This window comes from Marmota monax, unplaced genomic scaffold (assembly GCF_021218885.2).
Source record: "Marmota monax isolate L192 unplaced genomic scaffold, Marmota_monax_Labrador192_F-V1.1 WCK01_AAM20220418_F8-fsc00366, whole genome shotgun sequence".
NCBI lineage: Eukaryota > Metazoa > Chordata > Mammalia > Rodentia > Sciuridae > Marmota > Marmota monax.
The window spans coordinates 243101-257634 of NW_026693123.1; the positions used below are offsets into that span (position 1 = coordinate 243101).

The window sequence follows — 14534 nt, forward strand, 5'->3', positions numbered from 1 at the left end:
CAAGCCAGCCAGCATGGGGCAGGTACACATAGAAAAATGGATAAGGTAAACAACATTAAACTAGGCAGAATGAGCCCACCAGACAGACTGAACCAAAGAGGGAGAAAGAAATAGAGAAAAAAAGGAGAAGGACATTGTTGAAAGGAGCCCCACCCCATTCACTCCAAGGGCCCAGGCTAGAACCTAGGTATGTTAATGAGGAAGGAAGAGAGCAGAGGTAAGACAAAGGTACACAGACCAAAAAACAGTTTGCATAGTCTCACTCTCTCTCTCTCTCTCTCTCTCTCTCTCTCTCTCTCTCTCTCTCTCTCTCTCTCTCCCCCCTCCCTCTCCCTCTTTCTGTCTTGTTAAATAGCCACCTTCTCTTAAGCAACTACTGTGTGCCTAGTACTGTGACAAGCACTGTATATACTCTTATATACATCCACACATCTTTAGGAGGCAGAGAGACGATAAGGAGGTAGGGATGATGGTAATCCCCATTTTACAGATAAGAAAGCTCAATACCACAGAAGTCGAGTGACTTTTCCAAGGTAATAGTGTGTTGTGGAGTCAAGGATCTGGGTCCTACTGTGGTATGAATGTCCCCTCCAAAACTCGTGTGTTGAGACTTGATCCCCAGTGCAACAGTATGTGGGTGTGGGGTCAAAAGACAGATGTCATGAATGTGGGAGTGGGTTAGTTACCCCAAGAGTGGGTAGTCATAACAGTGGAACTGGCTCTCCAGCTTTCTTTTGCTGGCTTGCTCCGCCCTTTCATTCTTCACCATGGGAAAACAAGGCACAGAGCCCTCTGCAAATTCTAGCACCATGCTCTGCGTTTTCCCAACCTCCAGAACCATATGAGCCAAATGAATTTTTGTTTATAAATAATTGAGTCTGTAGCATTCTATTAGAACAGCAGAAAATGGGCTGAGACAGGTCCAAAGTCCTGTATTGACTATTCTAATTCTGTATATGTACCTTTATAAATGCACAAGGCTTACTGTACACTCGGCATAATCCCACCAACACAGGAGAAACAAAAAGTCATGTTCTCTCCCTACTGTAAACAAATGATCCATAGGCAGAGTCAAGAATTACATGCATAAGCCAATTATAAAAAAATACAAACAATGTTATAGGTCTGGGTATGAGGTGTCCTCCAAAAGCTCCTGTTAATGCAGGAATATTCAGAGGTAAATGATCAGATCATGAGCAATGAAACATAATCAGTTCATCCTAGTTTGAAAGGACTGACTGGGTGGTAACTGTAGGTAGGTAGGGTGGCTTTCCTCTGCTGAGTCCTTCCTTCCCCCATGTATGCTGCCTTATTTTGGGCTCAGAGCAATGTAGTCAGCCAATCTATAGATTGAGAGCTCTGAGACCATGAGGCCCAAATAAACTTTTCAGATATGTTGGTCCCAGCATTGCAAAAGTTAACTAAAACAGTCAGTGGTCTAATCCAAATGGTTAAGGGATACAGAAAATAAGAACCAGAGCTTAATATGGTAAATTAGCCCTAGACATGCTCTGGAGAAGGATGTGGGTAAAAAGTGATCAGGCCATTCATTTTTTTATTTGCTTCTTTTTTCCGGGTTATAACTTCTAATGTAGATAAGTTTTTTGTTTTTTGTTTTTCAGTTATCTGCATTTGAGCCAGGCCCAGTGACTCACATCTATAATTCCAGCAACTTAGGAGGCTGAGGCAATAGGATTGCAAGTTTGAAGCCAGCCTGTGTGAAGCCAGCTTCTGTCTCAAAACAAAAATAAAAAGGGATGGGATGTAGCTGAGTGGTAAAGCACTGCTGGGTTCAATACCTAGAATCACACACATACCGGCATACACACACACAAATTATCTACATAAAGAGAAATGCTGCTTTTTCAAATGAGGCCATTAAAGAATGATTCATATTAATTAGGAATATTCTTACAACAGGACATGCTTATTCAGTGCTCAAATCATACTGAATAAAACCAAGGGACTTTATGCTTCTACACAGCCACCAGCTTTCAATTTCCCCATCCACTGCTATATTTGCCAAGCATTCTTATCTCTTTGAGCCAAAAGAGGAGTAGGGAGGAAAAGCTGGAAATGATAAAATTTCATCCTGGAAAATATTCCACTTGTGCTAATTCACTTCCTCTCCCAAACAATTGAATCAGAGGACCGAAGCACTCGTGAGATAGAATACATGATAGAGCTTGGAGCAAACTCTCATCAGTTCTAAATGAGAGAACTGTAAATATTTTTTTATTCCATGTACAGTGACATTAGTGAGGGAGGAAAAAATACAAGGCAAGTTACTCAAGTCAGCCAGGCCCTTGGGGGACCCATTCAGTGCCCTACATGTACAGACAGCAGAGGAACAGAACCAACAAGAAAAGGGGCCCCTCTAAGTGCTGCAGTGGGGACTAAAACAATGTCGTGACAAACTGAAGCCAGAGGGAAGCCTAAGAACCACAGTGGAAGTTTCTGGCAAGACTCACAGAAGCTCATGTGCAACTGTAGAAACTCTGAGTAGCAAGGACAACATTTAGAAAGACAACTTGTATATCCCATTCCAAGTATACAATGAAATACCCCAGCAGGCTGTTTTACATTATACTTATTTACAGACCAATAAAATATTATGGTTTGAATATCCCTTGTCCAAACAGCTTGGGACCAGAAGTGTTACAGATTTAGGAATTTTTCAGATTTTGGAATATTTGCATAGACTTATGGGTTGAGCATCCCTAATCCAAAAAATCTGAAGTGCTCCAAAAATCTTTGAGATTTAGAACATTTCTGACTTTAGAGTTTCTGATTAGGGATGTTCAACCTGTATTTTTAAGGTAGCAAATAATTTTTTAGTACTACTTAGTTTACCAAATTCCTAAGGACAGCATCTCTGTGTATCCTGTGCCATTCATCATTTCCAACTTCATCAGTCACCTTTAAGTCTGTCATCTACAAGATACACATACATACAATGCCTATGGCTTTGTTTTTATATAGTGAACTGCTTGTAACTCAGTCGCTTAAATATTACACTCAAAGGGGTGCAACCTTGCATCACTTTCCCACAGACACACATTTTTGCTACTTACTCATAAATTACAGATGACAAAAAAACACGGAGGAAGCAAAGTGATTTAGAAGAACTTCTCAAAGGAAGGTAGAAACATCAGAATGAGTCAACATTAAATATTGACCTCTCCTCCCTGTTTGTGCCAACATAGGTACTGACACTATTTCCCCTGATCACCTATTCATCCTCATATGAGATCTTACAGTAAATTCTTTTAAAATTTTTAGTTTTTTAGCCAGGCAAAGTGGCACACACCTAAAACCCCAGGAACTTGGGAGGCTGAGGTAGGATCACAAATTCAAGGCCAGGATCAGCAACTTAGGGGGACCCTGTCTCAAAATTTAAAAAAAAAAAAAAAAAAAGGAGAGAAGGGATGTGGCTCAGTGGTACAATGCAACTGGATTCAATCCCTAGTACCATTAAAAAAAAAAAAAATCTGACTTTTTATCTTAAAAAGAAAAAGGCCACATGATTTCAAAAGCAGAAATAAATGAACTATTGACAGAACTGTTCAAAAATGAAAATTAGTTCATTCTTGTAAGTGAAAACTTACGGAGGTTGAATATCTCTTTCCAAAGTGACAGGAACTAGGAGTATTTTGCATTTCAAATTTTTTCAGGTTTTGGAATCTTTGCACATACATAATGAGCTATCATGGAGACATGACCCAAGTTCAAACACTGAAATTCATTTGCTTCTTATACACCTTGTACACATACTCTGAAGGAAATTTTATGCAATGTTTTTAGTAATTTTGAGCATGAAACAAAGGTTTGTCCTGTGGAACTTTTCACCTATGACATTATGTAAGTGCTCAAAAAGTTTCAAATTTTGGATTTCATGATTAAGGATCCTCAACCCGTATTATCAACTCTCTTTAAAATATTCAAAAATAATTACTATTCATAATTTACAACTAAATAAGAATAATTAGGCACTTTTGCTAAAAAATGTGAACCAAAAGATAATCCATACTTAAAGCCAAGTTCTCCAGTCAAAAACCATCAAGTTTATAAATAGAAGCATCATCAATATTCATTTGCTTCATGATATTCATCAGCATTCATTTGCTCAAACATTATGTTCTTCATCCAAAATTGAATGTGTTTGTTAAGGGGAAAAAATCAAGAACGTTCTCCCATTCTCCCATTCCTGACATCTCTTTATTTACATTAGGTTTAAAGCAAAATTTTCCAAGCTCACAATGGAAACATCAACAGGTAATGATCAAGCCTCATGATCATTTCTCTGAGGTAAGCCACGTCATATTTAAATGACTACAGTATGATCCATAGGCCACACTAGCTGCATCACTATAGACCACACTGGTCAGATGTCCCCAGAGATCTGTTACTATCACATGACTGTTTTATTTTGGTTTAAGATTGAAACAAAACACAAACTAGTTTAGGTTTTAGACTTTTTCTTTGTAAAACCCATCTGGCAGACTAAATCAACAGCTAGGATACAACTGCACTTTTTGTTTTACCTAGGAAAGATGTAAGAGGCTGGCAATGTGGCTCAGTGATAGAGCATTTGCCCTGCAGGAATAAAGCCCTAGGTTCAAACCCCAGCAACTCAAAACCTCAAAAAAAAGAAAGATATACTGGCCAGAGAAAGGTATTTTAAACCCATTTTAGTTAGAATATGTAGAAATCCAAATACAAATTTTCTTCCTCCGTCCTCTCCTAACTGCAATTTGAAAAAATTCATTAAGAATATTAATAAAACGATACATTGGATTTATTATAAACACAATTCCATATAATCTCCTTTAAGGTCAAGAAATGCTGCATTTTGTTTTGATAATTTACCAGAAACAAAACAGAACAACTGAATAATACCTTCCACATAAAGTCCCAATCACACACCAGTTGTAAGTTAGACAAGTGCTACTCAGTGAAATGAGAAACTGGTTATTCAGTGGGTAGGCCCCAGGGGCAGAGACCAGATTCTTACACATTACGCTATTCAAGTTAAATAATAATGAAAGTGCTTTAAGAATCTCTAGAAAGCTAAACTATTAACTTCAGGACTTTACTTTAACTATACCACATGCTAACACCATTTATAACTGCAAGGCACAGCTATTTGGAAAAGGAAAGGAGGTTCCAGTGTGTCATCATGGCTTATGACTTGAGCAATAAGGGTAAACCCCATTGGCTTTGGCCAGCTTCCAGTGAAAACCTACCATGAAGTGTTTGCTATCTACTATTAACTACCCTTTCCAATGCACATACTAAAGTGGATTGGCATTTAACAGATGCCCCAAACATCGTCCTTAAATATCAACTCCTTTTGGATTTCAAATCCTAATGGTGTAGATAATAAAACAGACTTGGCCATGAGTCTAGGTCTCTCTTGTGCTTACTAACCAGCTGCCTTGAGAAAGCCACCTGACCTGTCTAAATACCAACTAGATAAATAAGGGATGATGTGCTGACCACCCTAACTTTCTCCAGGTTGTTGTCCCTGAAGCCTCTGGGTTACCTTGTACCAAAGAAAGCCATGTCCCTCCTGTCACCAGGTGTATTCATGTCTCACCATTAGAATTTTTTCTTTTTTTTTTTTTTGTTGTTGTTGTTCTAGAGATTGAACCCAGGAGTGCTCTGCCACAGTGTAGATAATAAAAGAGTTATATCTAAGAGAGCTTCATCACTAGCCCTTTTTGAAATTTTGAGACAGGGTCTCACTAAGTTACCCAGGCTGGCCTCAAACTTGGAATCCTCCCAAGTCTGATTATAGGCATGCACCACCATGCCTTGCCAGAAGTAGATTTCTACTTCAATCCTGTTTTACTTCATCAATGCAAAATGCTTTTTTGGTTGTTTGTACATAGCAGTTGACGTGAATTAAGGATGAAAGTTCCTAACAGGTTCCTGGTGAGTCAGGCAATAAAATATTGACCTTGTCACCTTGCCCCCCACCACCACCACCATCTCAGCACTATCTAGCAGCCAGTGATTGTGCCTCTCCACCCACTCACCCTCCTCCTCCACCCCACTTCGAGGGAACTAGTCTGTGCCTTCAAGTAGTTACAATTTTGCTAGTAGACAAGAGGACAAACTAAAGGAGAAGAGATAATGTCACCTCTTCTGATAGAATATTTGTATATAACTATTAGAATTAATCTGAGCACCCATTTGTCAGTAAGTTTATGGTGTTCTCATGGCTCTGATGGGACATGCCAATGTTAGGGAGCCTTTAGGTTCCTAAATAGTTGCGTAAGACACAAGCCTAAACTGAGGAACAGGAAGTAAGCTTCAGTGTTGTTTGGTTTCCCATCCCCATCAGTAAGCACCTCAAACCCCTCTGCTCTGGGCCCCGCTGAACTTAAATGATGCTTGCCAAGGTAGCATACAAACACGATAGCAAATAAGCATTCAACCAAACTGCCTCTTACTAACTTTATCATGCCCACCCTTCCCCTCCTGGAAGATGATTTTTAGACTTTCCTACAATGCACAGGTTTTTAAAATCACTAACCACCACTTCTAACATATGTACAGTCATGCATCATTTTAACAATAAGATACACACTAAAAACCACGTGGTTAGGCAATGTCATCATTGTGCTAACATCATAGAGCAAAATTACACAAACCTGTTTTACAGCAAACTTTTTAAATAAGTATACTGTAAAATAATGGTTAAAAGTACTATATAAGCCGGACATTGTAGCACATGCCTGTAATCCTAGCAGCTTGGGAGGCTAAGGCAGAGGACTACAAGTTCAAAGCCAGCCTCAGCAATTTAGCGGGGCCCTAAGCAACTCAGCAAGACCCTGTCTCTAATAAAATTTTAAATAGGGATGGGATGTGCCTCAGTAGTTGAGGGCCCCTGGGTTCAATCCTTGGTACCAAAAACAAAAACAAAAAATATATATATAGCTGGGCAGGATGGTACAACAGTAATCCCAATGATTTGGGAAACTGAAAAAGGAGGGCCACAAGTTCAAAGCCAGCTTGGACAACTTAGTGAGACCCTGTCTTTTAACCATTTTTCTTTCTTTCTTTCTTTTCTTAGTACCAGGGATTGAACCCAGGGGTGCTTAACCACTGAGCACATCCCCTAGCCCTTTTTAATTTTTTTTTTTTTTTTTTGAGATAGGATCTCACTAAGTTGCTTAGGGCCTCACTGTCTTAAAATTTAAATTTTATATATATATATATACACATACATATATATATATATATATATTTTTTAGAAAAGAGCTGGGTAGGAGAATGACAGGGAGGACAGAAGGGAAAGAAGATAAATGGAACGAATTTAACAAAGTCATGATATATTCACATATAAAAATACTAAAGTGAATTTAACTTTCATACATATGTAGAAAAAAGGAAGTTTAATAGAGTAGATGAAGAAGAATTAGGGGAGGAAGGAGGGAAGGAAAAGAGGGTAAGAATGGGGATTGAAATTAAATTCTTTGCATGTATGATGTAGTCAAAATGAACCCAATTACTATGTATAATCATGATGCTCTAATATAAAATTATTGGAAAAAAAGAGAGCTGGGAATGTATCTCAGTGGTAAAGTGCTCCTGGGTTCAATCCCTAATACCACAAAAAGAAAAAAGAAAAAAAAATGTAGTAATAGTAAATACATAAGCCTGTAATAGTAGTTTATTATCAAATATTACATACTGTACATAATTTTATGTGCTTTGCTTCAAGAAGACTGGCAGAGCAGTAGGTCTGCTTACACCAGCAATACCAGGAGCAGTAATGTGTTATGCTACAACATTACAATGGCTGTGATATCACTAGGTAATAGGAACTTTTTGGTACCATTATAAACAATCATTATGCAGTGCATGAGTGTATTCAAACAGTCTCTCTCTTAAAACTTTGCTGCCTTTCCTACCAGAAGAAAATGTCTGAGAGCATTCTGAGTCAGAAATGCAAAGAGAAAAACAACCACACTCAGCACAGTCCTTCAGGATATTCAGTAGTCAGTCCTCTAACAGTGGCCTATGCTTCCCACTTTCAATGAGAAAACCCAGCAGAACACCTCTTCTTCCACCCACACAGGGTTGCTGTTATTCTTGGGACTAACTCCTGCCATCAGCAGAAAACCAAGTGAAATATAAACACAGACTATCAGAGCTTGGGACAATTTCTTACTTCAATTAAAATGCCTATGGATTTTATGCCAACAGGAAAATGTTATAAGTTTGAATTATTAGCTTCCAACAATCATCCAAATCAATGTAAAATATTTAATGCTGTACTCCATTTGTTTTGTTTAAAATGGATCTTGTGCCTGGAAATTTTGGCTGCTGTGCTCATTACTATTCAGTCAGAGAATGTAAAAGCAAAAGCAGTTTTTATTTTCATAAGCTGCAGCTTTTATATCCTAAGTGTTCATCTTCATTATCACCACTTACTGAAGTCCCGATATATATTTCTTCCAAGGTGCTTTTCGTATATTTATCCATTTAGTCAATCAGCATGTATTTACTGAGCACCTACTAATTACCATGCATCTAATTAGGCATGAGAAATTTTTAAAATGATGAGCAAGTCCAAAACCACAGCATCATGGGAAAAGCAGATAATCAAATAAACAAATACTATGCAGGGTAATAAATGCTGTGGTGTGAAAACCAAGCTACTAAATGATGTAATATGTTAGGTAGGGACTATGTGGCAGATGTTTGGAACCAATGTCTCTTAATTTTCACAATACCCTACAAACATACCTCCATTGTTCTCAAATAAGTGTATAGAGGTTATCCCACACTGCACACTGTCTCTCTAGACAGCATCAGCATCTGCACCATCATTTGCTTTTGCTTTTTTTCCCCCGTTAGCATTAGAGGAATAGGGAGTGTAGCTCTATTATAAGATTTTTATTTATTTATTTTATTTCAAGACAGGGTCTTGTAAAATTGACCATGTTGGCTTTATTGGGGGGGTCCTCCTTCCTCAGATTCCCAAGTAGCTGGGATTATAGGTGGGCACCAATACATTTGGCTCATCATTTGCATCATAAATCCCTTTTCTGGTCTCAACATCACATTAGCAGATCAACATTAGCTCATTCAGGCATTCATCATACATTTGCCTGACATTCTTCAGCACTCTGCATACCTGGGAACAACGGACCTCAACAACACTGAACCATAGAGACCCCTGAAGGAACATGCAAGCTAGCTACAAGGAGGAATACAAGACTAATAACACAAACCAGGGATGGTACATGCCACGGGACAGTCCATGGTAATGGACCATGCAAGTGTCTCAGACAAGTCACTTGACTCCTGAAAGGGAAAAATCACTGTGGAAAGACATGTTAAGGGAATTGGTTCTTCAGACCAGAGTAGGATACAAAAGAAAGGCATTCACTCAGGAAAGCAGTATACAAGGAGATGTCGAGGAGCCTCACTGGTAAGGGTGAAGGACCAAAGTTGTAAACACAACCTAAAAGTAAGGCAAGTCAGCCTTGAGCTCCCCATGGCGCCAACTTATAAGAGGTGCCATGGCATCTTAGGGTACTAAAAAACCCAGTGTAACAATAAATGGAGAAAATTACATGTATAAGAACTCCTCTCAGAGACTTCAGCACATGATGGAAATAGTTCTTTGTTCAGCCTCCTGGGATAGAAGGTGAGTCCCTGAGGACTTCCTGGAGTCAAAAATCAAAGATTACTTAGTCTTCAAAAATGACAGGTCCCATCTACTGCTATTTGCTTCTGCTTAGAGCATATGCCAGCCAAAAACCAGAGCTGCATGATTCAGAATCACAGTGGAAAAACTAAGAGCTGTCAGCAGAGGGTCTCCCCCAGGACCTTTTCCCACAGCATCCCCTCCAGAAACTGGTAAGCAGATACTTAAAGGAAACAGAATAGAAAGCCAAGTTATTAACCTGCCTAGAACACCCACATGTCCTCCCTAGTCCTATGGATAATATACAGCCAGGTGTGTTGGCACATGTCTGTAATCTCAGCAACTCAAGAGGCTAAGGCAGGAGAATTGCTAGTTTGAGGCCAGTCTCAGCAATTTAGTGAGACCTTGTCTCCAAATAAAAGGTAGGAGTCTTAGGGGATGTAGCTTAGTGGTAGAGCACCCCTGGATTCAATTCCCAGTACCAAAAATAAATAAATGTTTTTACATATGTCAGATTATTTTCACAACAGCCACAAATAAACACCAGGCCTCCCACTTCATAGCTGAAGATTCTGAGGGTCAGACTGGATATGTGACCTGTTCAAGATTATAAAGCTAGAAATCTTCAGAGCTAGGTTTTGAACCATTTTATCTGTTCGCATGAGCCATCATCACTCCTGCAACAATCATAATATGTTATAGACATTATGATTTGGCAGAAAGCTTTTTAAAAAGTCTTGGGCAGTACACACAGACACACACATTCATACATGCATGCACTCAGTTTTACTAAAAGTAAAATCATAATCATAATATTGTATTCTATTTTAAAAACCTATCTTCCCTCCTCTTTCTATTGACTTTGTCTCAGTACACTTATAAAGTGACAACAATTTAGATTATTGCTAAAGATATGTAGGTAAAGTCTAGGTACTGGTTCACTTAAAATTGACTGCTTAGGATCGCACAGCTCAATACTTAGAACAGCCTTGCATTTGTGCTAAATACCTGCTCATTTCTATTTTCTGCCACTAAACTGTTGCCTCCACACCCAATCTTCTCTCAGTGACACATCCATCATATAAGTAGCACCTTTCCTACCTGTCCATATTACATTAAGACTTGTTTTGGGGAAGTAGCTACATACTAGGCAAATAAAAAAAAAAAAAAATCAAAGGATTTGAAAGGCCCTTCAGAAAAAGCCACTTTCCCCCCATATTTTAGTAAGACCAATAGCAGCTACACAAGATAATTAGGTTGTGTGTGTGTGTGTGTGTGTGTGTCTTATGCATGGTTTTGTTTGTTTGTTTGTTTTCAGTGCTGGGGTTCAAAACCCAGGACTTTGTCCATGCTAGGCAAAGGCTCTACCACTGAGCTACATCCCTAGTCCTTTTATTTTATTTTGAAATACGGTCTTGATAAGTTGCACAGTTGGCCTTGAACTTGTGATCATCCCACCTCAGCCTCCCAAGCAGCTGGGATTACAGTTATGTACCACTGCACACAGCTATAGTTCACTAATAAAAAAAATAAAAGAAAATGAAAAAAAAATATTCCAAATTCCCAGTTTTTCAGTACACTTCTTTCAAATTCCTAGGTCACATAAATTATTTAATAAACAATTAGTCTTGCACAGTAGAGAGAAAGTTACATACAGAAATGTAGACAGAGTCAAAATCAAAGCAAAATGCTAGTGACAAATGAGCAAATCATCTCCCTTGTCATTGCACCCATGAAATAAAGATCACAAACTCCCTTCACCAGCCACAGGGAGGCTTCATTTTTTTGTTGGTTTTTTTTTCCCCTTTCTTTTAACATATAATTCTACCAAAAGATCATTATGAAAACAAGGGCAGTATACTTAATCCATTAAACAATCATTTCACCTAATTTAAATCATTTCTCTTTACAAATGAATTCATATAACCAGACCACCCTACACAAATGGAATTGAAATATATTTTTTCATCTTTTTTATTTTCTAGTCCCAAAGGAAAACTCCATACATCACTCACCTTGTTGAAAACACAGGAATAGTTGTTTAATTCCAGCTCAACCAAGTATTTAAATTGCACTCTCTTCAGGCTTAATCTTAAATATATCCATGAAAATGTGACTTTTCCAAGAGCCTTTCCTTCTTATTGACTCACTAAATCTCAAAAATAGTAACCTCCTCCTAAGCACAGCCTCCCACCAATGTTTTGAGTCAACACTAAACATACACAGAAATATTTCCTTACAGGAACTTTTAAAAAATTACTTTTCATTCTTCACTATCATCTGAAGATTCAAAATTTTTCATTAATCCCAGCTTTCCTAATTCTCATTAGGTAATATCTAGTGTGGGGGTATTTTTTAATTTCCTTCTCATGAAGAAAAAGGAAGCTATGTATGGAGACATCAGGTGTGTTGGGAAAACACAAATTTCAATACATCTACACTTTTTTCTTAATTTAAAGATCCTTTTGTTTCTTCACTTTCAACACAAATACACCACTGACTCCATAAACTGAATTTTGAGGTATGAAAAGTGCTAACATAAAGAAGAACCCAATCTCTGTGGAATATCCAAAGGAAATAGCCAACAATCTTTAGATGCTCCCCAAGAAACAATACTTTGTCTGCCTGGAAACTGAAACATTTTACTGAGAATCACAGCTCCTACAGTAGAGTAGTAATGAAAGTATGCTCTGAATCCAGATAGCCATATTAGACTCATTGATTTGTTAAAAATTCAACATTGTAAATGAAACCAAAGCAACCACCAACACCAACTGGATAATTAAATTACTGGTTGGAAGAAGTTTCAAAATCCAAGCCCAACATCAACATCTGGCAAGTTTCCATTTATCACCTACCAAAGCTTGCTCATGTTACACTGAAAATTCAAAAAGAGGGAAAGTATTAAAAATTTTAAAAGGCTATTAATTAATTTGTACTCTGTTTAAATCACACCTAAGAGCTAACTCCAGTGGCAATTAGAATCTTAGCGTTTGCCTCATTGTCTCAGAAGGGCAAAGGCTGACAAGACTTAGTTCGGACAATTAAATCTGTTCTTGTGCAGAGATTCTTATCAATACCCTATGTATAATAACCGAGGACTAAAAGGCTGCTCTTCTCCATCTCTTGTATCAAACAGTTTATTTCTGGTCCCTGGCCTTCACTGCATTAGTAACTCTCTTCTCTATAATTTGCTCCTGAAAGGGCAAAGGAGATGCGTGATTGAAACTGCGTTTGTTTAACGCCCACCGCCCCCAGTTATTATGCATTCCACAACCCAGTAGCCGTGCGCATCCACACCCCTTGTACCTGCCAAGTTCCTCGCCGGTGTCGTAGTAATCATCCACGTTTTCCTGCCTGAACACGGTCATGATAAACTGTCACACCTCACCAAAGCCCAGCGCACTTCAGCTCCGCTCCCCAAACCATCACCACCGCTCCTGAACGGATGTTGGCCCCTCATGCATCAGTCTCCAGTCCTTTAAAATACCAAGAAATGAAAAAAAAAGCCAATGATAATAAAATGACAACCTTAAAAGGAAGCAGATCTCCCCAGTACTAAGACAGGCACACTGGAGACCAGGTATCTGGCGCTGCCCCTCCCAGCCGCGTGGAGAGACGCACCCTTTGTTAAAGGCGAGCTCGGGACGACCCCAACTACGAAGAACCCGCGCGCGTGGGGTCCGGACGTCACTGTATCCCAAGGTCCGCGTCCCGTCTGTGCGCCCAGATACGAACAAGCTCCGGAAGTGACTGTCCTCCCCCTCCTCCCCTTTCTATGCACACACGCCCACCCAGCTCCCCACCTCCAGGGGCGCAGCGAAAGAATGAAGCCCTCGCCCGGGAGGAACGCGCCTCGCTGGAGGCATCCCTTTCTAGCCTTCTCGGCAGTGACACCCCCGCGCCACCTCTCGGCTCCCGCCCTCCTCCCCCAAGCCTCTGCCACCTTTTCCCTTTCCTCAGAGATACATTCCTGACGACTCTCTCTCCGTTACCCGGTCGACTCGGCGTGCAGCCGCCCGGGGGAGCAAGGGAGGGAAGGGAGCGGCCAGGGAGGCGCGGCCGCCAGCTCCGGGCCCCGGATCCCCAACACAAAGCGCCCGACCCGCGCCACCTGTTCCGAAGCGGTGCTCAAGACTAGGGACGCCAAACGACTGAGATCCTCCTCCCCGTAACCAAGTTTGTCCCCCCTTGGCCTTCCCTGTTGCCCCGGGTACTACTCAGGCAAACCCAGCCGCGCGGCCGCCACGAAAGCAAAAGCTGGCGGCGGGGCCCGGGAAGGATCGGAAAACCGCTTATGGCCACTCACCCGGGCGTCCCGGAGCTCCCCGGGTCTCTCCGGACGCTGTCGCAAGCGGATCATAAGCACCAACGCCGGGGACCTGTAGGGCAGCTGCGGGAGCGCAGCAAGCCAGCGAGTGGAGGGCGCAGATCTCGCGTGGCTGTGCCGGCTCCAAACCCTAGAGCCGCGAGGGTCGCCGTGCCCCCTTCGCTGTGGGAACAATGTCCTCGGCGACAGCTCCACCGCGCTCTCCCGCTCCGGCTACGGAACACCTTCTCCTCTCCTCGCCGCCTTTGGGACTGGCGGCCAATGGAGACCCCGCTGGCGGGCTGGCAGGACGGCCCACCCACCTCTGAGCAGCCCAGCCAGCGCTGCGGATTCTGCGCTGCGCTCACTGCTCCTCCTGGCTCCACGCTCCAGGCTCGCTGGCGCGCTCTACCGAGCACACACCCACTTACCCCACACCCACGCTGGCGAGGCAGGGAGAAAGAAAGGGAGGGAGGGCGGTCAAGCCGAAAGTGGGCGCCCCACCTGTGACACGTCGCCTAGCTGCCCTCTTCAGCTCTGTTTAGAGAAACTCGATTC

General features: G+C 41.0%; 1 protein-coding gene across 2 annotated transcripts in view; it reads right to left on the minus strand.

The window, feature by feature from the left end:
• Positions 1-14114, minus strand: part of Dapk1 (death associated protein kinase 1) — a 189457-nt gene extending 175343 nt beyond the window's left edge. Inside the window, exons 1-2 of one of the 2 annotated variants that reach the window (XM_046455009.2) lie at positions 13977-14114; positions 12977-13146 (exon numbers count right to left, since the gene is read on the minus strand). In XM_046455009.2, coding sequence (XP_046310965.1) covers positions 12977-13038 — 62 coding nt within the window. In that variant the 5' untranslated portion in view covers positions 13039-13146; positions 13977-14114. Of the gene's footprint in view, positions 1-12976; positions 13147-13291; positions 13439-13976 lie in introns of those variants that run through there. The other variant, XM_046455010.2, reaches the window with a different exon arrangement.
• Between the last annotated feature and the right edge of the window lie 420 nt (positions 14115-14534).